Below are 23082 nucleotides of genomic sequence, written 5' to 3' on the forward strand. Positions count from 1 at the left end.
TGCCTGCTGAGAGGCAAATATTTTCATGTTTATTCCCAAATGCCCCTGAGAGATTATAGCAAGACAGGCCCTTTTCACAACGCCACTTCTCAACGTTATATAACATGGAGAGGTGGCATATAAATGTTTTAAATAAATATTACTTCTTCTACAGCAGCTGTCCCCTACCAGTTTTGTGTAATCTGTAAATATGATACGAATTCTCTCTATACTTTCATCCAAGTCACTGATATGTTGCAGATAATGGGTCCTGGACAGAGCCCAGCAGTATCCCACTTGAGACCACCCTCCAGATTGATGAAGTGCCTAAGGGCAGTTTTTCTACAAGTTATGAATCTACCTGACAGTATCATCATCTAGCCTAGAGTTTGCTAATGAAAATATCATGGAGACTTTGTTAAATGCTTTGCTGAAACAATATATTCTGCCCACAGCATTCCCACTACTAGGCTAGTACCGTAATCTGATAAAAATTGATCTTTCAGCATCCTTTAACATATCTGATCATTCCATTTTATTACAGTGTGGAATATGGAGCAAATATTGAAAGGACCAGAATTTTTGTTGTGCCAAATGAGAACGTTGGCCATCAGAAAGGCAGTCTGCTCTTTCAGCTCTTTCAGAGCTGACTTGTGGAGAGCCACAGAAATCACTGTTGTCACCAATGCCCTTTAATATTCATCTGAGGCCACTGAATGAAACCTTTCGGGATGGGTGTTAACATGACACTCCATATTTATTTATCTGAGCCCTGGATGCTGCTAGTTCACTTCTGCATCAATGTCTTAAGGCTGTGGTGAATGGCTACAAAACAACCAGATAAAGTTCAACCCAGACAAGATGCAGGTAACAGTTTATAAGACTGACTTACCAGAGGGGAGTGATCTGCTCACTCTACAGATCGGATGAAGAGTCTTGGGTTGCTTTTGGACCTAGCCTTGTTGTTTGAGGGAAGCGAACTATCAATTTCATCTAGTTTATCATCTCTCTCCCTTGATCTTGCCACACTGATGCATGCTTTAATAATCTCCTATCGGGACTACTGAAATATGCTTTATATGGGGCCTCCCTTAAAGACAACTTCAGTCAGTACAAACTGTGATGGCATGTCTGTTGTCAGGAGCTGTCTGAGGTTAACCTACTACACCTGTGTTAGAGCAGTTACCTGAGTGCCTGTATGTTTCTAAGCTAGTATATACCTTTAATGACTCCAGAATCTAGAACCTACATATCTGAAGGACTGCTGTGCATAAATCCATAGCCAGCTGCATTCCTCCAGTCAGTTACCTCTTAAAACTCCTCCCTCCAAAATTGTTTGTATCTTCACTGCCAGAATCTGTGATTTTTCTGAGGAACAGCCTGCCAGAACAGCCTGAGTATCTCTTCTGATACTCAGAAAGAGGTGCAAATCTGAGGTTTTGCCTGGGCTTTTAATGATGTTTGAGGGTTTTACAAGTTGTGAATTGGATGTATTGTATTTGTTTTATTGGAGAAACAGTTTGATAAATATGGTAAGGTTTATCAGTTCTTGTAGGTTATCCGGGCTGTGTGACCGTGGTCTTGGAATTTTCTTTCCTGACGTTTCGCCAGCAGCTGTGGCAGGCATCTTCAGAGGAGTAACACTGAAGGACAGTGTTGTCTTTCAGTGTTACTCCTCTGAAGATGCCTGCCACAGCTGCTGGCGAAACGTCAGGAAATAAAATACCAAGACCACGGTCACACAGCCCGGATAACCTATAAGAACGGATGAACTCTGACCGTGAAAGCCTTCGACAATATTATGGTAAGGTTTCCTTGTTTGTAAGCTGCTTTGAGCCTGGCTGGAGAAAGATGGAGCGCAGTTGTTCCAAGAAATATAAAAATAAATGCTCCTCATCTTTATAACAGGGTTTGTTTAAAATTATTACTATGTACTTAATTGGATTACGGATTGTTTAGGATTGTCAGATCCAACATGTGAATCTTAAAAGAACATAACCTGTTTGTTTCAAAAGCCAAAAAATATTAAAGGTGTAGAGACTAACAAAATTATTTCAAACAAAACCCTTTGTTCAACAGTGTCAAAAGATGTACAAACAGTCCTGATCAGTCCAACAACAGAACTGTGAGACAATGATGAGAGCAGTGATAGAGAGGGAAAGACTGATAGCTTGTTAATGGGACTCATTGGTCAGAGGACTTACAGTGCAATCCTAAAGAGAGTTATTTCAATGGGCTTAGACTGGAGTAACTCGCTTTAGAATTGCACTGTTAATAGTTAAGGGCTTCCCTATTGTCACTCATATACTTTTTTACATGCAAAAGCAACCATAGGTAGAATCTTGAAGTTCAGACACATGAAAACAATCACGTGGACACACTTTTACACAGTTCTTTCCATACTGACAGCTTACTTTCCACATGGGAAATGTGACATATAAATCATACCTAAAGCTCTGCAGAAACCAGTCAAGAAAATTCAGACCTTCGATCATTAAACATTCCCCCTCCTAAAAAAAATATATTCTAGACAAAACCAAACCAAATGGGACTTTATATCTTTACCTTTAGAATCTCTCCATCTGCATAAAGAACATACATAGTAACTTCAATGTTCTTCTGGACACTCTTCCCACCTCTCTCAAAGTCCCCTTTCTCTAAAGTCAGGTACAAGTCATTGCGTATATCACCTAAACACAGAAAGAAAAATTATATTTCAAAAAACATCATGAAGGATGTTTATGCCTCTGTGAAGGCCAGTGATTTTTGTTCACTGTTTTGATGGGAATCCAACTCATTCCAAATACAAAATAAATAGTTAATAAAGATGTACATTTTAACACTATAAAATCAGATGGCTGTTAGTAATGCATTATGAAGTCTGAACTAAGTAATCTGTTATGATATTTGAGGGGGGAAGTGGGATAATAGTTTCATTTTACTTCGCTAAATTATGTGGTTTACAAATAAATACTCAGCACTACTATTCTGGAACAGCATCAACTGACTAGCAACTCATAAGAGATGTCCAGCCTACCCAGCACTACTCACGTAACCACTCGGGGAACATCAGCAAGCTTCAAATGTGGATGTCACTCCAAGCACAAAATGAGAACTAGGGAAGCCGCAGATGCCTCAGTGTTATTTCAGAGGGTTAGAGTACAACAACATCAGGGTGCAACATCAGAAACAGTATTATAATGCACTTTGGGGGCAAAAATCCTGACTTTACATATGTACATTGATTAGATCTGAACTGGTAGCAGATGACTGGGAGAGAGATCATGGTGGGCAGCTGAATAAGAACATTGACTGAGTAAGCAGCACTAAAAAAGGCAAATTCTATGCTAGATATTATTCGGGAAGAGACTGGGAGAAAAAAAATCTTGACAGCTTCACAATGCAATTGATGTAGCTGCATTAGGCTTGCTTTATATAGTTGTGGCCCCCACACCTCAAAAAAGTATATTGTAGTGCTACAAAAGGTGCAGAAAGGGGCAATCAAAATGATTAAAGGGTTAGATCACTCTCTGGGAGGAGAGGCTAAAGTACTTGAAACATTTTAGTTTACAAAAAGCTGACTAAGGTGTGGAGGACATGGCAGAGGTTTATGATAGGTCGTGTTGAGAGAAAGGATAGACACCATTTTCTCTCTGTCCAGTGACACAACTCAAGGTTAGCTAGTGAAAGTGATTCAGTAGATTTTGAAGAGTAAAAAATCCTCACTTAATGTTAAATTCTCTTTTCACATACATGTTTGCAATATTAACATCAGTTTTTCTAAACTGAATGAAAATAACTTCCTGCTTAGCTAGATTGCAGGCTGGCTTACATATCTTGTACAGGCTGTAGCAAAGTGGGGACAATGGGGAATGCTGACCCACTTTTCAATAACATCCAAAAGAGATTATTATATTCTAGAGAATGATCAGCTAAGTGAACATTGTAGCAATCTGTCAGCCCTGTGTTGAATAAAATATTACTAAAAAAATGTTTCAACGCAAAATAATGGGCTAGTACAGGTAGCCGGCTCAAGGTTGACTCAGCCTTCCATCCTTCCGAGGTCGGTAAAATGAGTACCCAGCTTGCTCAGGATAAAGGGAAGATGACTGGGCAAGGCACTGGCAAACCACCCCGCAAACAAAGTCTGCCTAGAAAACGTCGGGATGTGACGTCACCCCATGGGTCAGGAATGACCCGGTGCTTGCACAGGGGACCTTTACCTTTACCTTTTATTACCTGGCCTACTTGCAGGAACAACTCTTTTCTACTCCAGTGCTCAACTGAAGAATTTAAAATGTATTTATTGACTAGCAAGTAAGAGAAAGCATTTGTTCCCAGACAAAAAAAATTGTTTGTATCACAAATGCATTTTCTTCCCTTGTAAAATGCTGTTGCAGTTGGCAAAATTAGAAACTACATGCTCTGATTCTATGAGCTTGAAGTTATGAAAGTTGCAGTTTTGGAGGGAGATAAGCACAACTCCTTCAGCTCTTTTGTTCTGTATAGTATACAAAGCAGTGCACTTTGCTGGCATGTTGGGGACAATTTATTAATAGGAATTTGACATATAGGCTTGCTCCACTACTCTCACTCATACTGTGCATCATGTTAGATCTCTAGCCTAAAGTATCTCATGACTAGGATGCTTCCAATGCTAAGACTCATTAACATTTTTTTAAGTCCTAAGAAAAATGACACCAAGGAGATTTTACAATGACTTTCAGATCATTTGTCTACCTTACCATATCATAAGTTAATATGAGATATTCAACGACTCACAGCAAGGCAGACAGTGTATTTTAATCAATTTTCCTGTTCAAATGGTGTCCCGTGGTGTTGTCCACTGGAACATATTGTGAAATATGAAAAATTAGCCTTTACATACAAAGAGTTAATAAGTGGAAATTTATTTTGCCCTTTACAATTCTAAGGATCTCGTTCTCAGCTGACTCATGGATTACTGAGTTTCAGTGAAAGACAGCAAATATATTTTATTTATTTGTTTATTCATTATTTTTATCCTGCCCTCAATCCCTGGCCAAGGCCAGGCTCAGGGTGGCTAACAATGTAGTATTTGATACAATAAAATGCAATAAAATACAATACAATCACAATATATCAATCAATAAAATAGGAACAATTAAGCAGACCCATAAATGCATTGAATTAAAATTAGAAACAAATGACGCTCATCATTGAAGCATAGAGACCACGGTATATCAGCAGTGTAGTTTAATATCACACATAACACACAAATGTGTTTTACAAAGGCAAAATAGCTCCAGTCCTCAGTGTAAAAGATAGCTGTTTTAATCCATCAGGGGAAGCACACATGTGGAAGCCATTTCCAAGCAAGGATTCCTTTGTTGAACTAAAAAACGAATGCACACCCTAGTTATCTGCATTGTAAGGTACATTTAGATGAGAGGCATCTGATACCTGATTCAAGTTACACAGAATAGATGTGGATCACATTTTTATCCACATTGCAAAGTGGATAAAAATGATCCTCTTCCTAACCCCTCTATGCAATGAATGTACTGTTGTATGCAACAGTGTCTAGAAATAGGTCACATAATTAGTGTATTAGTGGAAAGGACCGACACTGAAAGACACATTTATCAAACGCAAAGCATGATCGGTGATCACAAATGCCATTGTCACACAGTTCAGCAGAGCTCTCTTCTTCCTCCTTTAGTAATTTCTATGTACCACTTCACTCCACAGTCAAAACAGAGTTAAATCAATAATCAAGCATATAAACTGCTGTCAAATCAATGTTTTGTTTTTTAAATTGTGCTTTTTTTCTGGATTCCTAACCATTGGTAATGGCTGGTGATCGTTTCAACTGGGAGGGTTTTCACATGTGAACAACTCTGCAAAGCCCCAAAGAGTTGTAGTTCTCCCCTCATGTCTGTTTCCACATCTTAAAAAAATACAATGAAAACATTCAAAATAAAAATGTGCTGTACAGTGCAAAGCACCCAAAAAGAAAAAAGAACATAAAAAAAAAGCATACCCTCACTGTACTGGGCAAAAAAATCTGCTGCATGATCCGTATAAAATGGAGGATAGAATATCCTGGAAAACCCTTCTCTTTGAACTTTCTACTACGCAACCAACTCCATTATGAGCACGGGCTGCTTTGTTTAGCTGCCTTCATGTGCTCAAGCAACTAAAAGCCAGCAAGCACCTCTAGTGTACAGCTGGAAACCTGTCTGCAAGTCATATGAGCTGTTTCCCATGAAACCGAAAAAATCCATTCACTCTGATCACAGTCACTGAACCAGGTAAACTCGACTGTAAAGTGAAATTCATAGCATCCCAGACAGATGAAGGAGTGATGGGAGGAAGTCAAAGATGGTATTTGGAGATTCACGATGATTTACAGCAATGACAGGAAAACTGAGACTTGAGGAACAAGGAGTGCTTGCATAATGTAGCCAAAAAAAAAAAAAAAAAAAAGCTGGAGGAAGAGCAGGATGGCCTGGACTGACAAAAGGAGCCCAACAGTTGTTCTGGGTCTCATTGATGATACATGTGAGACCCATGGAGCGAGTAGCTAATTTTAGCAGTTCTTGTAGGTTATCCGGGCATCTTCAGAGGAGTCACTTTTGTGCACAGTCTATTAAGAGTAAGGCCAGAATTGGGGAAAAAAGCAAATTTGGTAGGCACAGAAATTCTCTGTCAGTTTTCTAAGCCTTGGAAAACATGGTCAGATGATAAATTAATCCTTATAATTTAATAAACTTTAGGATCAGTTCAGTGGATCACGGCTAGGCCATAGCACCTTAGAGCAACAGGAGTGAACATAGTTTCAGGAGGGTAGCCATGCTAGTTTGTAGTAATATGACAAAATTCAAGTCCAGTAGCACCTTAAACACCAACAAAAATTTTCCAGGGCATAAGCTTTGTGAGTCAAAGCTTACTTCATCAGATTCAAATAGAATGAAGTTCCATCAGTCATATCCAGGTGAGAAGAAGGGAGGGTTATTACAAAGAAGGGCCAGTTGTAGTCAGGACACAGAGATTCAATGCAAACTGTAATCAGCTTGATTAGAGCTAGGAGATACCCACAGAGGTGGGAAGTTTAAAACAGTAGCATCTGTAATGAGATAAGAATTCTATGTGCCTATTTGGATTTACCATCGACATTTTCTTCTCCTTGTATGAGTTCTGCCTCCTTCTTGCTCTGTGAGTAGGGTATATGTAATTTTTTTTTTTTGGCCAAGGCTTCTACTATACTGAAGAGGTGCTTGACCATAGTTCGTCTCTTGCCAAGCTTCTGAGGAAGACAAATCCACCTATTCAGCTTTAGTGTAGCCATCCCAGATGAATATAGAATCCTCCCTGGAGACCTGCAACTGGAGATACTGTAAGGCTGAAGAAAAGGTCAGAAAAAAACTGAGTCTGTCTTCTTGACCAAGGGAGTTTCTTTCCAATTCTTCCTCTGTCAACTAGGGTGAGGAAGGATACCTTCCAATCCACTGACAAGAAGAAACCCTCTTGGTAAGTCCAATGTTTCATTTTCCATCAGCGGAGGAAGGTGATCCTGAATGGGATGCTGAAAGGTCTATTATTCCAAGTGGGAAGAACAGAGAGGCTTCAGATCTTCCCTGTATTGGATGGGGTTATATTCCCCTTGAAAAGCCAGGTTTGCAGCTTGGGAGTGCTACTCGACACAGCTGTAACATTAGAAAACCAGATGGCTGTGATAGTTCAGAACGATTTTGCCCAGCTTTGGCTGGTGTGTCAATTGCATCCATACCTGGGCCAGTCAGATACAGCCACAGTGTTGCATGCCTTTGTTATATCTAGACTGGACTACTGCAGTGCACTGTACTTGGGGCTACCCTTGAAGAGTGTTCTAAAGATAGAGCTCATGCAGAATGCTGCAGCTAGACTGCTGGTTGGGTGCAGCTATTGGAAAACCAGGGTTGCGCTTACCTGTAATTGTTGTTCATCAAGTGGTCTTCTGTGAAGTCCATGTGGGACTGCACAGAAACCATGAAGATGAACATATGTTGCCAATACTACAGCAATTATTCTGGCTACTGATCCAAGGCCAATCTGAGGTGTTGGTTTTCTCCTTTAAATCCCTACATGGCTTGGGACTGGGGTATCTGAATCACTGTCTTCTCCCATACATTCCTGCCCGGGAATATTGTGCCTTCTTGACTGTCCCACCGATTAAAGAGAGGGCCTTTTCTCTGGAAGCCCCATAGTTATGGAACAACCTGGCCCCCTCAGTGTCAATCTTAAGGAGGCAGTTGAAGACAGTTTTATTTAGGACTGCATTTTGATTAAGCTTATATTAATGGCAGTCCTAATTGGAGTTTTTAAACTGACTTTTATGGGTTTTATAATAGTTGTTTTTATTATGTTTTTATAATGTTTTATTCATATTGTAAGCTGCTTTTAGTTCCACAAGGGAGAAAAATGGCTAATAAAAGTTTTAAAGAAATAAATAAAGTTCAGCCTAGCAAACGTTTTTGGAATTCTGAACCCCTTCAGTGCAGCACTATTAATACAGAGCTCAAGTAGAGTAAGTTTATTTTGACTGTTTATTTCCTTTCTGATTTCTCTGTTTAGTAGATGCCTATTTCTCTCTGTGTTTTACCAATAAAAATAGATGTTTTGGTTGAAATGCTCCACACAAGTTTTAATGCTGCAAGCTCAAAATTACCACACGTGCCTAGAAGTCCTGTATTTTACTCATCTACAAGTTGTGGGTAGAGGAAGGTTGAAAAGAAAGAGATGCTTGTACTGTGCCTTCCTAATTCCCCCACACACGAGTGGTACCTGAAGTACCACATTTTGCATGGAGCAGTTGCAGCTACTTTTCTCTGAGCAACACAGAGAAACAACTTTTCTCTGAGCAACTTTTAGTAAGAATGCAGATGACCCTCGGCAAAAAGGGGTGTTACAACTCCCAGATGAGCACCTAATGCACATATTCTCATTATGTTATGACCTATCTTTATCAGCCTCAAACATTCCATGAAACATATGACACAAAGATGAGAAAACAGCAAGCAATAAATGGACAGAACACAGTAAAGCAAAAACTTACACCCAACTATCTTCATCTCTGCGCCATTAAGAAAGGGGAGAGAATGAAGGGAAAGTAAACAAACAGCCAGAAACATTTAGACAAGATAAAGAAATAAAACTCACAGTTAAAAGATGATAAATGCATTTTTCATCAGACACTCAAAATAAAAGACTGAATACTTAGAATGAGGTAAAGGGATGTTCTTGGGAAAACAGACAAACTTGCTTGCTTAGCAGACTGCTATTCAATTCATAGATATAGACCTAAAACCAAAGCAGTGTTTAGACAGATCCATAGTTTGCACTTATCCCTTGGAGAGTTTTCCACCCTTATTTTCTTTTTTTAAAACTTATTTTCTTTGAACAGCAGATTACCATGTGACGTGACAAATGTTTTTAAATGACCCTCATTCTTAAAAGTTGTTTGCCATGCAAGGGCTGGTGCTGTTCTAACACAGATGTACAATCTGCGCACCCTTGTACACACAGAACTAGCTGCAGGATTCTGTGGACCCAGTGCAGAGTTCAGAAGCAAGCAGCACATGCATTTTTCCCTGTTGTTCTTTTACATAACAGATATACTCTTATTTATTAGGATTAATGTGAAAAGGATAACATTATCATGGTCTTCTTTGATTACTAAACACTGAGAAACAATTTTTTTGAGATTTAAAGGGTGCCAAATGTGTTTGTTTCTAAGAGGTTTCTACAGAGCGCTGTGTATGAAGTTCCTAATTACTTATTCTGAGCATGGTTAGGGCTGTTTAACTCCTACTGAACTCAAAGGAGTGCAAACAGTCCAACTATATACAGAATTGCACCCTTAGATGGCTAGGCCAGTCATGCCACCAAAGGAGAGAAGAACTGTGCTTATTAATATTACAACTGCTCAGTATTACTAATAATATTATTGACTATCAAAATGAAAATAATCTTAGAATTTCCATGTTTAACAAAAACATAGTTTAACTTTTCAAGCTTGGATACTATAAGAAAAAGATTTAATCTGAGACTAGATGGCCTGTATGGACCTTTCCAACTTTATGATTTTATGATATGTTAACATTTTAAAGTGTACTGCTATTTTCAATTATTATCAGATTGCAAGCCTATATATATGTCATATGTGTGTGTATGTGTGTATTACAATTTTGAAATAGAAATACTGCTATTTTGTGCAAAAAAATGTTTAATCTTCAACTGCATGTTTCTTAATTAAACCCACAATATTATCGATTTTTCAAGGGTAGGCCATTCCATCATATGTAGCTTGAATAGACAAACAGCTTCAAAATGCTAGAAGAATGCTTTAATCTATTATGTATTAAATTCCAGAGAAGACAGCCCATTCCTGAAGGGGGGGTAGATGCATGGTGGCTGGGAGTGGTGCAGCCATGCCGCTCCACAGAGGATTCCCAGCCGGCAAACAGGAAAATAAAGGCATTCTGAGAAGTAAAATAGGTAAATGCCCCCATTGAACGAAGCAAGACTATGCCACCAAATAGGTGGCGCAGCAACACCACAGTGCAAGGGGACATTCCTGGGGTGAAAGGGGTTAGGAAGTGCCTAAAGGCAGCTCTGCCCCCAGGATCACCCCCTCCCATGCCGGCATGAGCTTTCCCTTCTAGGAATTCCCTGCCTGTGTGGTTGTGTTGGTGGTGGGGGCTGGCGCAGTTCCTCGGCTCCTGGGCGCTGGCGTGTTTGCCCCCGGGACAGTGTTAATGCCTGTTATCCTGGGTTAAATGGGTGCTTACGTCAGTGTGGGGTCACACCAGCTCCTAAGGAGCTTCAGCCCCCCTTCAGGATTGCAGCCAGAGCCAGGGTTTATCCAGTTTTTAAAACAAGTAAATTATATCATATTTAAAGTCCAGTTGCCAATAGCTCATATGTCTCATCAATCTTCCAAATACCCAGTAAACCCTCATCAGAATATAAAGATTCCAGTTAGGTTCATGGTAAAGTCCTTTGGTCCTGCATATCAAAAAAGCTATATTAAAACTTAGAATTAAATACTAGACTTACCGGGAAGGTTTCTTCTCATCAGTGGCTTGGAAGGTATCCTTACAACGGCATATGAAAAAAAAATTTTTTTTGCAGAAGCTTCCACTATCTTTAGTGGGGCATCACTCTAGCATTCACTCGAAACTATATGGTTTAGTAAGAGTTTGGGATGAATACTATAGCATTGCCTGCCATCATGACATCACCTCCAGCTTGTGCAGAAAGCTGTGTCATTGCATCAAGGATGCTGATCACACCCCTTCCATTTTGCTGGCCAGTGATCTACCACCACGCAGGTGAGTGGCAGTGGACAGCAGTGGCAGACGATCCCCCGCCATAAGCAGAATTATGGCATCCTTAGGCCTGACCAACACTAGAGCTTCAGTGCAAGAGAGGACCAGATGCCCACTCACTACCCCCACTGGAGCTTTGGTGAAGGTGAGGGAAACAGTGGAGGAGTAGGCCAATGGCAGCTGATTTCTGAAAGGTGATGGAATGGTGGCGCTGTTGATAGTTTCTGCTTCAGGCCCTTCTCACACAGGCCTTTCAGTCTGGGGAAGTCTGGCTGCCTGCCCAGTGTCCCTGCTAGAGTATGGGGGGGGGGGGGACAGTGGCATTGTCTGGGTACTGCGACTGCAGGTCCCTGAGGTTTCTGTGCCAGCTCATCTCTGGGTGCTGCCATGGGTGGTTGACCTTGCTGAAGAAACTTTCTTTCTTTTTGGTCGTTACCACCGCAACTACAAGCAGGCAGGAAGCAAGGGGAGGGGGCACTGTCAATTTATTCAGATGCTTCGGAATGGTAGGTCTGGGAGGGAGAGCTGTGGAAGTTTGCTCAGCCACAGAGTAGGTAGATATGGACTGGGGGGTCCACCTCCAAAAGATAGTGAAAACCTTTTCCAAAAAATCTTCATATGCCCTGCCCATGGAGCTAGAAGGAGTCACAACCTATGGTAAGGATAACTTTCTCCACTGAGGAATAACTGCCCCATTTCACAAAGTGCTTAGAAATTCTCCTTGATTTTAAATGCCATCCAGCAAGGGGGGAGTCTTAAAAAAAAACTAAGTCACAGCTCACAGAACTAGTTTTGTGGTCCTTTGATTCCTGGCTAATATAACGCTTTCACACCATTTCTTTACCTTGGATTAAGGCCAGTGGAAATGTACCCTGACAACACTGACAGAAGGATCCCTTCATTAATTCCCATATAACAATTTTCATAGATTGCTGCCTAAAATCATCTTTTGGCCACCAATCACTTTTCTGAGCATTTTGCTCCAAATACTATTCCATCCCCCTTACCCCCTCTTCTTTCCTCCTACCAGGGGAGATGTAGGTTTTCATCAAGTATCATCAGACCTACACATAATCTATTAAAATATTTAATAAAGGAGAATATTCTAATTTTAAAAAATATTGCTTTTGCCAAAGTACTCTTAGACAACAAAAGTAAACATAATTTGCAGTTATATCACTGAAACTTGTTATCAGGAAATACAGAAGGAAAATGCTACTCATTTTACTAACCTATCTTGAATTACAATTATCAGTATTAAAAAGCTGAACGAACAGCTGAATGGAGCGTTCAATCCCCCAGTTAGTGGTAATCTACTTACCAGGCATGATGACATCTGGGAAACCTATTTTTCTGGTAACAGCCACCCCTCTGTTAAAGATCATAGGGTATTCCCTGCGAATCTGCTCCATTTCCCCACGAAGCAGCTGAAGAGAAATTATAAGTCCTGCAAGAAAGAAATACAACCATTTCCCTGAAAACATCAGCCTCACAAATAAATCAATACAAAAAACATCTTTGGTAAAAAAAACAATGTATGTAGAAAAAGTACATTATTGTTAAATAATGGAAACTGTTGTTATATGAATTTCTTTCTAGAACCTACAGTGAGTAGTAGTATGGAATACAATTTCCTCTGCAACTGACTACTTCAGTGGCAGAGTCGTACCGTATATACTCGCGTATAAGCCGAGTTTTTCAGCCCAAAAAAAGGGCTGAAAAAGCCGGCCTCGGCTTATACGCGGGTCAATACGGTAGGGGAGGGGGGAGGAGGGGGGAGGGAGGGGGCAACTTACCACCACCGCCATCGCCGCCGCTGCTGGGCCCATGTGGCTTCCCCTGGCCAGGAGCGCCCTGTGAGGGCCTCCTGCGGCCGCTCCAAGGCTGCGCGGCCGCCGCCGGGCGCGCCTGGCTCCCCCCGCCCTGGAAGGGACGGGGGAAGCCTGCTGCCGGGCGCGCCTGGCTCCCCCCGCCCTGGAAGCCTCCTGCGGGGGGCCCACCGCCGCCACCACCGCCTTCACCGGGAGCCCTGTCAGGTAAGCCTGCGGGGGGGGGGGAGGGGTTATAAGCCAACCCTCGGCTTATACGCGGGTGCCTAATTTTTCCCCATTTTTGGGGAGAAATTAGGCACCTCGGCTTATACGCGGGTCGGCTTATACATGGGTATATACGGTAAGCTGAAACCTCCAAAGTTATTCAAATACCAAAACAACCTGAATGGAAATAATTCACAGTGGGTAGCCATGTTAGTCTGTCTGCAGTAGTAGAAAAGAGCAAGAGTCCAGTAGCACCTTAAAGACTAACAAAAATATTTTCTGGCAGGGTATGAGCTTTCGTGAGCCACAGCTCACTTCTTCAGATACAGCTAGAATGTGAATCCATCTGTCTTTAAGTAGAGGAGAGTGAATTCAGACAAGCATTAGTATGTAAATGTTAACAGTATGTAAATGTGAATAGCAGGCATGAATAGCAGGTTTATTCTAACCTGAATGGAGTTTGAGCAAAGGAATAAACAATCTGGAGAGGCACAAGGAACTACACAAGCTGGGGGTGAGGATGGGGAGAATTTGAAATTTACCTCCCACCTGATTCCTCCATCCAGGGTTCTAAAACTATTGGAGGATAGACCTGGCTGACTTCCCTTCAGTCTTTTCCCATTTTACTGACTCCCAGCTTTCTATACTCCTGGAGTAGAGTGCATGTATTCCTCATCAGCCCAATCTTTTTTTCCCCTTTGGTTAATTTAGAGTCCTTTGTTTCTGCACACCTGGGAACTCTCCCAAGTGTATGTCCTGATTTAGTTGCTTTCATTATTAGCATGGCCCTAGCTATTATACTGTTGATACAGTAACAAACTGGAGGCCCAAAAACAATCATAAAGGGAGGAAAGTTTATGAATCTATTTCTTTCTCCTTACCCTTCTTCCTGTATACTCTACTGGGTGTTACAGAATATTCTAATGAAGCTATTATGACTGCCATCAAGCCCCAACTCATATGGATCCCATAAGGTAAAAAAAAACCCAATAAAGTAAAATTTCCTAGACACACTTTTGAAGCATTTATTCAGCCTAAGATGCAGGATAATAGTCATATTGGGAGAAATGTCACTTGAGTTCCTTTAGTCTGTATTCAGTTTTAATGGTAATTGATTTGATATGGTGAAGATTACCTTCATCTGCATGACTGCATAATTCTAAAGTTTGTATTTATACATAATTACATTGTTCCTACTTAAAAAAAAACCACTATTCCCATTTGGAATTAAGGTCTCTCATAGAGAAAAATTTAAAACACAGCATACCAAATTTCAAGACACAGTTTAAAAACTTGACAAAATGACTGAAAAGTTCAGGAAACAAGATGAAAAAATTGACAGTAGCTTGCCTCTGTCATAGTACCTCTTGTAATCAGAGCAGATAAGAATATATTTAGTCTCTGCAGTGCAGATTTACCTCTACTTGCTATTTGTGCTATTAGATATATGGCAGATTTGCTATCACTTTTTGGAACTGTTCATAGTAACCTCTTTGATAATGCAGAGTCCCATAAATATAATAACATAACTGCTACAAACTTCAGTACACAGGATGCTATTTTAAAACTCTGTTAAAAAAATTTCTTCTGAAAAAGAATAACTTCTAGAAGTATTTGAAAAGGAGCAGAAATGATAACTGTGTAACTGAAATGTCTTGTACATATTTATTTGGGAGCTGGAAGAACAAATTAAATTTCACCCTGGAGGCCCCGGGATGAAATTAAATTTAATCTAATCGGCTATTAAAAGAAATGGAACCTAGAAAGAGGCAATTTTGTCAAAACAATTTTCTCTTGTAGTTTACATGGGCCCAACGGGCCCATATACCTTAAAACTATTTTTTTAATTATTGACTACTTGATGCAAGTAATCTATCAGAACTAGGTTTTGTAGAACTGATTTACAAGTAGAAAGCTAGTGGTCTGCTCTACAGCAGTTATATATTGTAAACTGAACCTTTATACTGGGCTGTCTCTCCAAGTACAAAGTGAAATATATCCTAGTGACTCAACATGTCCCTCTAATTGTAGGAAGTCGGGTATATGGTTCAAAGTATTAAAAGTGAGAGATATTGCATAAATAAAATTCAGTCATTTTACACCAGTCCAATTCCATATACGGTAATTAATGCAGCTCAAGGCAAGAAAAGCATTATTCTATGAGGAATCAGCTGCTGGTGCTGTAGCCTTTATTCAGGATACCTGAGCTGATGGGTTTGCACAAATATAAATTAAGGATGCCATTTATCCTCTGTAGTTGTTTTATTCCTACAACTTACATTTAATATTGAAAAAACTGGAAGAGTTGTTACGAACATCAGCACCATTTTACTTATAAAAATAAATTTCTGTATTTTACTGAGTACCATAAGTAAAAGTTCAGGTCTCTGCCCTGAGGAGCTTGTAATTAAATTTTACAGAGGAGGAGTCAAGAGACGAAAGTAAAAGGAAGAAAAAGGGAGGCAATGTTAACAAGGAAAGAGTATCAGAGAGTTGCAGGAGCAATAGTGGGTTTTGAAAAGAAATCTGAAAGGCAAGTATGGCATCATTTAGGTGTTTAGCAAGGGGAAAACTACAGAGATTTAACGGGAATCATAGAAATTATAGAAACAGAGTTGGAAAGGACCTCTGGGGTCATCTAATCCAACCCCCTACACACCACATGAATTAATTCAAATATTCTGACTTCTTTATATGTATTATACTAGCATGGGTATTTTCATGTTGATCTGTATATATGCTAAAGAGTATACACACTTTGTCGAGTAACAACAAATGTCCAGCCCCTCGGCATTTAATGTGAACATGCCATTAGATGGTACCCTGTGGGCTTAAGTCTTTCAGTATTTGTAAAAGGGATTTCTGTTTTTAAACAGTATCTGTTAGGTTATTTGGATGTTTCCCTTCACTTTCTTTGGGATGCATTAGAAATGCCATCCTAACCTCTGCCTCTGAATAGCTTACAAGGGCAACTAAGCCCAATATTTAACATCTGCAGGTGTATTTGGAGATATGCCTGTGCCAAACTGTGCCAGGCCTCTGTAACTCCAGCTCTAGCACAGAAATGGGCAGTATCAGAGGCATATCAGGGATTGACTGGAATTTTGCAATTTTGTGGTTGTGTACCCTCTTCTTGCTTCCCTAGTGTCTGCATCCCCCTTGCCTGGCTAAAGGCTGGTACTCCTTAAATTCTTCTACCCCAAGACCTGAACCACTGTGTGTAAAAGGTCTTAGTGTTGCCTCTGCCAACAGAACTACAGAAGCACATGATGGTGTGGCTAGGATGGCTGTTTCTTTCCCCATGTGTGCACCTAGCAAAGGGAACATGGTTGCAGGAGTAAATGTGAACCTGCATCTGTGGAATTCTATGGTGTGCAATCATTCCAGGACTCCTGGTCACAGCACCATTCACCTTACAATGGAGGGTGCTGCGTTCCCTTAATTTCCTCCACTGTTCTGTTTTGCATGGCAGCAGTAGTGGACACGCATTAGGAGTGTAAGGTCACATCAGCATTCACTAGTTTCCATCTCTGCCTGTCACAGGGGCATAATTTAGTATTCTGTGCCATGATTAGTGGGTTGGGTAGGGGTTGCTATGGATGCCGGTTCAATTGCTATGCTCTCTGCACCTTTGCATGAAGTCTTTTATTTACTTCTAACACATCTGTGGAGTGGGCAGGACTAATGGCACAAGCTCTGTACTGGTGTCTCTGGATGGGACTGTAAGCGAATTAAAGGAAGCACTACATATTCATTACTTCAGGCCTTTCCAGCATCAACTTCACACTATGAACCCACTATGAAATACTAAGGTCAACATGTTAAAAGAACTGTGAGTGTTTACATAAACGAATAATTGTTATACATTATGAACTTATACTAAACAAAATGGTTAAGGTAGACTACAAGTAAAATCCAAATAGAGGAACTTTTTATAATGAACAATGAAAATACACAACCTGCTGTTTACCTAATAGGGGTCATTAATCCAGCAAAGAGCAATCCCAGCCATATATAGGATGGAATTCTGGGGACTCTTCATTTACTTGATTCAAACTTGAATTTGGACAGGAAGGGATGTCTCTTGACAACTAACAACATTAGTTAATTAACCAGCATCTGTATGTACACATTATACATAATATCATATTTATTTAAAAGTGTTATATTGAACTTTTTAACCAATGATTGGTACTCAAATACACATGTACAAAATAAAACATGATAATGTGTAATTACCCTTAAACACTGTAAATTAAGCTACATAAAAACTAAGAATAAAAACAGATTCTGGTATACAACTTGCTGCTCAATCTACTTGGATTTTTTTACCTTGAACTGCAGATCATGCTACTTTATATACAAATGAGAAGTCTTTGCCATTTAAGAACAAAACATTTTGGTTACCATACCCAAATGAGTGTACCAACAATAGCGATGAACAATTTCAACTCAAAATATTGTCGAAGGCTTTCACGGTCAGAGTTCATTGGTTTTTGTAGGTTGTCCGGGCTGTGTAACCGTGGTCTTGGTATTTTCTTTCCTGATGATTCACCCGCAGCTGTGGCAGGCATCTTCAGAGGAGTAACACTGTCCTTCAGTGTTACTCCTCTGAAGATGCCTGCCAAAGTTGCGGGTGAAACGTCAGGAAAGAAAACACCAAGATCACGGTTACACAGCCTGGACAACCTACAAGAACCAATTTCAACTCAGTTTTCAAAATGTAAGGAAGACTTGTAATGGACAGCTGCATTCTAAGGGAGTGATTGACCGGGAGTTCAAATGGAATTCTGAGAATGGCAGTTGGAGAGTTCTGACAGTTGAGAACTGACAGGTGACTGAGAGAGAAGTTAACAGATAGAGCTTGGAGACAGCGGTGTGCACTGCAAGCTGTCTGGTGGAGGATTCTCCTCTGGAGTTAAAAGGAACACATTTTGGATTAGGAAGGATGCATAACCAGTTATCTAGGGAAAACGCTCTGAGGTTGATAGAGCGATCCCTAAGAGTTTAACGGGAACTAGCTCTGTTGAAAGGAGTGATCCAAGGTCAGATTAAAGAACGAACTGGGAAGAGTGTTAATGTTCCTAACTCCTCCAAATAAAGAATTGTGCTTTTTAAAAAAAGCTTAAGTTTAAGAAACCAACCAGTGACTGCCAAGATAAATCATAATCAGTAGAAAATAAAAGTTTAAACACTTGTATGTGAATACAGTGGAGAAGAGAAGGCTGTAAGCCACTCTGGGTCCCCATTGAGGAGAAATGTAATAAAAACATATGTTTGTTGCATGCACACTTCCATTTTTTGAGACTACACTTTAGGCCATAACAAAATAGCTATGAGTATCAAAAATTAAATTTATCAGGGCCATTATAAACTAATTTGGACTATCCTCAAGTCCTGCAAGTCCTAAGACTCATCCCATTTGAACATACACAAATATGGTTTACTGAGTCAAAGCCACTCAAAACATTTAAAATTAGTATAAAATGACATGCCCGCCAGGATATGATTTATGATGGGATAAGCATGTTGAGAATCTGATCATCTGCCTAATCATTTTATGAGCAGGTACTAGATTACTCTACACAAATCATCTATACAGAGACAAGAAGCCAGATGCACCTTGAGAGACAGATTTACATCTCATGTTATAGATGAAAATTTAAGAAGGATACACAAGTTATAGAAAACTGTTCTCCGATAGGGCTCCTTGTACAGTCTTCTTCCATTATGTACATAAAACATATTTTCTAGATAATAGCCTTCAATTTCATAAACATTTTACATCATGTTGTGGCAATATGAAGGTTGCAACATTCATTTAAATATACATTCAGTGTTCTGGGTTTTGTATAATAAATGTCTATCTTATTATAATATTATAATAATAACTGAATTCTGAAACCATCTGGTTCAATAAACATCTTGACGCTCATCTGAAAATAGGGGGGTACTTTGATCATGGGTAGCTCTATATTGCTTCCACTGAAACAGATATTTTTGTCTTCAGAACAATTGTTGGTTTTGTCATAATCAGTCGGCAGATTTTTCACATGTGGTGGCAGTGTCCATGCGACATGAATTATTGGAATAATATATGTAAGAAATTGAGGGAAAGGTTAGGGATTAGTGGAAGCCCAATAAGGCACCAGGTATGCAGGAATGGTTAGATAAGGTTGAAGCGGTTTCTATAATTATGAAGTTTACTATATTACAGAAAAGTAACTGTACTATATTATTTGATCGCTTATGGACTTCTGTTATTAATCAAATTGAGGCAACTTTGTAGTGTTGTTTTGTAGCCCACCACACTTGTGGCGTTTTTAAATCACTTTAAGATGGAAATAGCATCCCTACAGTGGCCACGAAGATGCCATTACATCTAGTTTGGCACTAAGTGCTCCAATGAAGCAAATGAAAAGCAACTAAAATATCTGAAAATAATTCTTTTCAAAAGCAAAAACTATGTACCGACTATTCACCTGAAATATACTGAAAAGTTCAGAAACAAACATCCAATTCTTTACCATGAAGAAACTATACAAGTTTTTAATATAGGCAAAATTAAATATTACCATAGTTTGAGCTGGGTGCTGTATATTTGGTGCTGGACTTGCGAATGATGTTTTCATGAATCTGATACCATTCGTTCTCATTGTTGCACCTACAAAAATATAGCCAACATTACCTGCTGCTTTAAGAAGACTTAAATGCACGTGTGAGCAATTTATACAACAAAGAGGAAAAAAACCGTTTTCAAGTTTGAAAAAAACACCATGAATTCTGTTTAAGAACACTGAAATCTGAAATGATATATAAAATAAGACAGGCCTTTTCAAACTAAGAACCTTTGAAATCCTATTGGTATTAAAATGCTGATAGCACCTTGGTGAACTGTTTGTTTGCTGCTTGGCATGATACACTTGAAACACTTACTTGTGGTTTTTGCAAAGTGAGGCACAGAAATCCACTGAGACAGGATAGATTAGTTTATTGCTTGTCCTGGGGAAAAAAATTGTAGTGGCCTGATGGTGCCTACTCTTATTTGCTAATTGATCAAGTTCAAGTGGAATGCTCTCAAACATTAGTTCTATTTGTTCATCATTGTGGTCACAGTGCAGTCCCACATGGGTACCGCACATGCACAGTAGGCATGCTTTCTAATCACCTGAAATGGTAAGTTGGGCACCTATTTGTTTTATTTCTACCTCACACCATGGAATTCCTTGGAGGTCTCCTATCCAAATACTTGCTAAGCAGGGTCAACCCTGCTTAGCTTCTGAGATCTGATTAAATCAGGCTAGTCTGGCTATCCACGTCAGGTCTACTCAGAAATCTACTCATGTTAGTGACAGTTTAGTCTCAGGAGAGTGCCCTTAACTCTTCAGCTTGATTTTCATAAAACTGAACTTGGGAGTGGAGGGCTCATCAAGGAGTTCCTCCCAAAATAAACTACAGACTGCCCCAGGTGTTTTCAAAGCCTGTCTCAGCAAAAAATGGAACATGTGGGAACCAGGATATGTAATAAATCAATTTAACTGTATTTTAAAAAAGTAATTTTTTTTCCTTTTAAGAATAACATGATCCAAAATGAAACCTGAATTAAAGACAATCAAGTAAGTTAAAGCTCAGCACAAAAGACTCTCATAAATCAGCAGACGTTAAACATTACATGGTCCCATCCATATACCTTTCTTATTTGGTGTCACACTGTTCTTTCCCCCTCTGTTCTCCTTTCTGCTTGTACATTACTTCCTTGCCTGATTACTATTCCTTATAGCCTTTGCAGTAATTTCTAATCTGTAAACTTCTTATTTTGGGTAGGCCTATTTATGGCTTATTCTTATGTATATCCTATAACATGCAGCATGGGAAAACCTCAGTCCAGCAAAACATCTCCCAAATTCATGGGTACTGAGCACTCTCCTGTGGCTCAATGCATTACAGGACAGCCACAGGAGCATAGAGGAAGGTGGTTCTCTCACCTGCTGCTTCACTCACAGCTACACCATTGCAGTTGGAGTCAAGAGTGGATGCAGGGCCATTCAGCTTTCTCTACGCCCACTGCTGCTTTCCTTTGCCATGTACTGTTGCCTTCTCTCAGGGAACCCACCCTAGGTTGGGGAACAGTATTTTATTCAATCTTCAAAATTTTAAAAGCCAAGCTTGACAGCACTATCTGTGCCATCAATAACAAAAAGGAAGCCTATAGATCCTAACCAGAGATCTTATACTTGGTAAGCTTATAAATAGCTTGGCTCACATATAGTCAGCAGGAAAGCACAACTCTGGAAGTGATTACAAATGAGGCTCTCAAGCTGCTTTGAATCTGCTGAAAAATGTCAGTGACAGCTGTTTTCTCTACCTTGCACTTTGCTTTCCTACAGAACAACGGTCAAGTCACAATGTTTATTTAAAGAATTGTGCATTAGCACTGTCAAACTGAAGCGAACAAATTAGAAGGTAGATGAATTAGTGTAAGGGATGCATATGCACACTCCTGAAGGAAATTCATTTACTTACTTGAAGGAAAGAAAAAGCAGTTGAATGACTCTGCACAGTTCATTTTAGGCAAAGACCATGTCACCCATATTTTATATAACATTCAGATATCTGACCTAACACAAACAGTTTGTGTAGTTTTCCCTCTTATTGGCATAATAAATAACTTACGTGTAAACTTTAAGAACAAAATCCTTTTCTTCTTTTAATTCAGAGATTGATGGAATTACATCCATGATACTTAATACTGCACAACCATATGGACGCCGATAATGCAGATGAGAAGGACCCTTCCTTGAATCGTTTAATAACATGCGTCCTAAAAACAAAGTTATTAGGATTACAATTTAGCTTCTAGTCTCCTAAAGATCTGTCTTGCATGCAAAAATATATTTGCCATAAAACAAGTGTAAAAACTAATCTTGTTCTACTAGTACATATGTGGCTAAGCTAAAGTACATTAAGAGCTAATTCCAAAGGGAGAGCCACGTTAGCCTGCTGCGGCCAAATCAAGAGTCTTGCCACATAAAACTGACAAATTTATTAGGAGAGAAGTTTTTGTGAGCCACATTCTACTTTGGCAGAAGTATGACAAAGTAAGCTCTGGCTTTAAAAGCTTATGCCATAATAAATTTAAGGTGCCACAAAACTCTTTTGTCACATTGAGTTCTGTCAGCTGAACTGTCATAAAACACGGCCTTGTTTATCTTGCACAAACGCTACTAAACTATACCTGTAATTCTTTATCATACAAAGGGATATAAATATAAACATCATGCCACCATTTGAGAAGCTTCTCTAAAAGGTATAGTTATATCAAATTTATTAACTTGATGAGCAACTTTTGAATGTTTTCCTGTGGCAATTTTGCAGGAACGAGGCTTGTGATCCTTAAAATCTTTTTAAAAACCCTACAATTTTTTAAAAAACATTTTCATAAATTATGTCATGAATTATTTTAATCTTTCCTTCAGAAGAGATGACATCTGGCTCCACAAATTAATTTCACTGATGGTCCTCAGAGAATACAAGAATGATTGCAACTGTTATTCTTAATGCTATGACCCACTTGCAGAAATTGATAGGATTGAGCCTACAGGTCCTATTATTAGAGTGTTTGCTTTGGAAAATGTTGATAGCCACAAGAAAACAGATTAACCCTTATTATACAGGATTTTCAAGCAGAAGGCAAGCCTCAAAGAAGGCAAGAACAA

At 39.5% G+C, this 23082-nt stretch overlaps 1 protein-coding gene across 3 annotated transcripts in view; it reads right to left on the minus strand.

Moving 5' to 3' along the window:
• Nucleotides 1–23082, minus strand: part of DOCK3 (dedicator of cytokinesis 3) — a 209864-nt gene that overhangs the window by 101638 nt on the left and 85144 nt on the right. For all 3 annotated transcript variants that reach the window (XM_056855260.1, XM_056855269.1, XM_056855252.1), the window contains exons 12-15: nucleotides 22040–22187; nucleotides 19942–20030; nucleotides 12652–12777; nucleotides 2545–2669 (exon numbers count right to left, since the gene is read on the minus strand). In XM_056855260.1, the coding sequence (XP_056711238.1) occupies nucleotides 2545–2669; nucleotides 12652–12777; nucleotides 19942–20030; nucleotides 22040–22187 (488 nt within the window). The remainder of the gene's footprint in view (nucleotides 1–2544; nucleotides 2670–12651; nucleotides 12778–19941; nucleotides 20031–22039; nucleotides 22188–23082) is intronic.

Source organism: Euleptes europaea, chromosome 1, assembly GCF_029931775.1.
Source record: "Euleptes europaea isolate rEulEur1 chromosome 1, rEulEur1.hap1, whole genome shotgun sequence".
NCBI classification, from domain to species: domain Eukaryota; kingdom Metazoa; phylum Chordata; class Lepidosauria; order Squamata; family Sphaerodactylidae; genus Euleptes; species Euleptes europaea.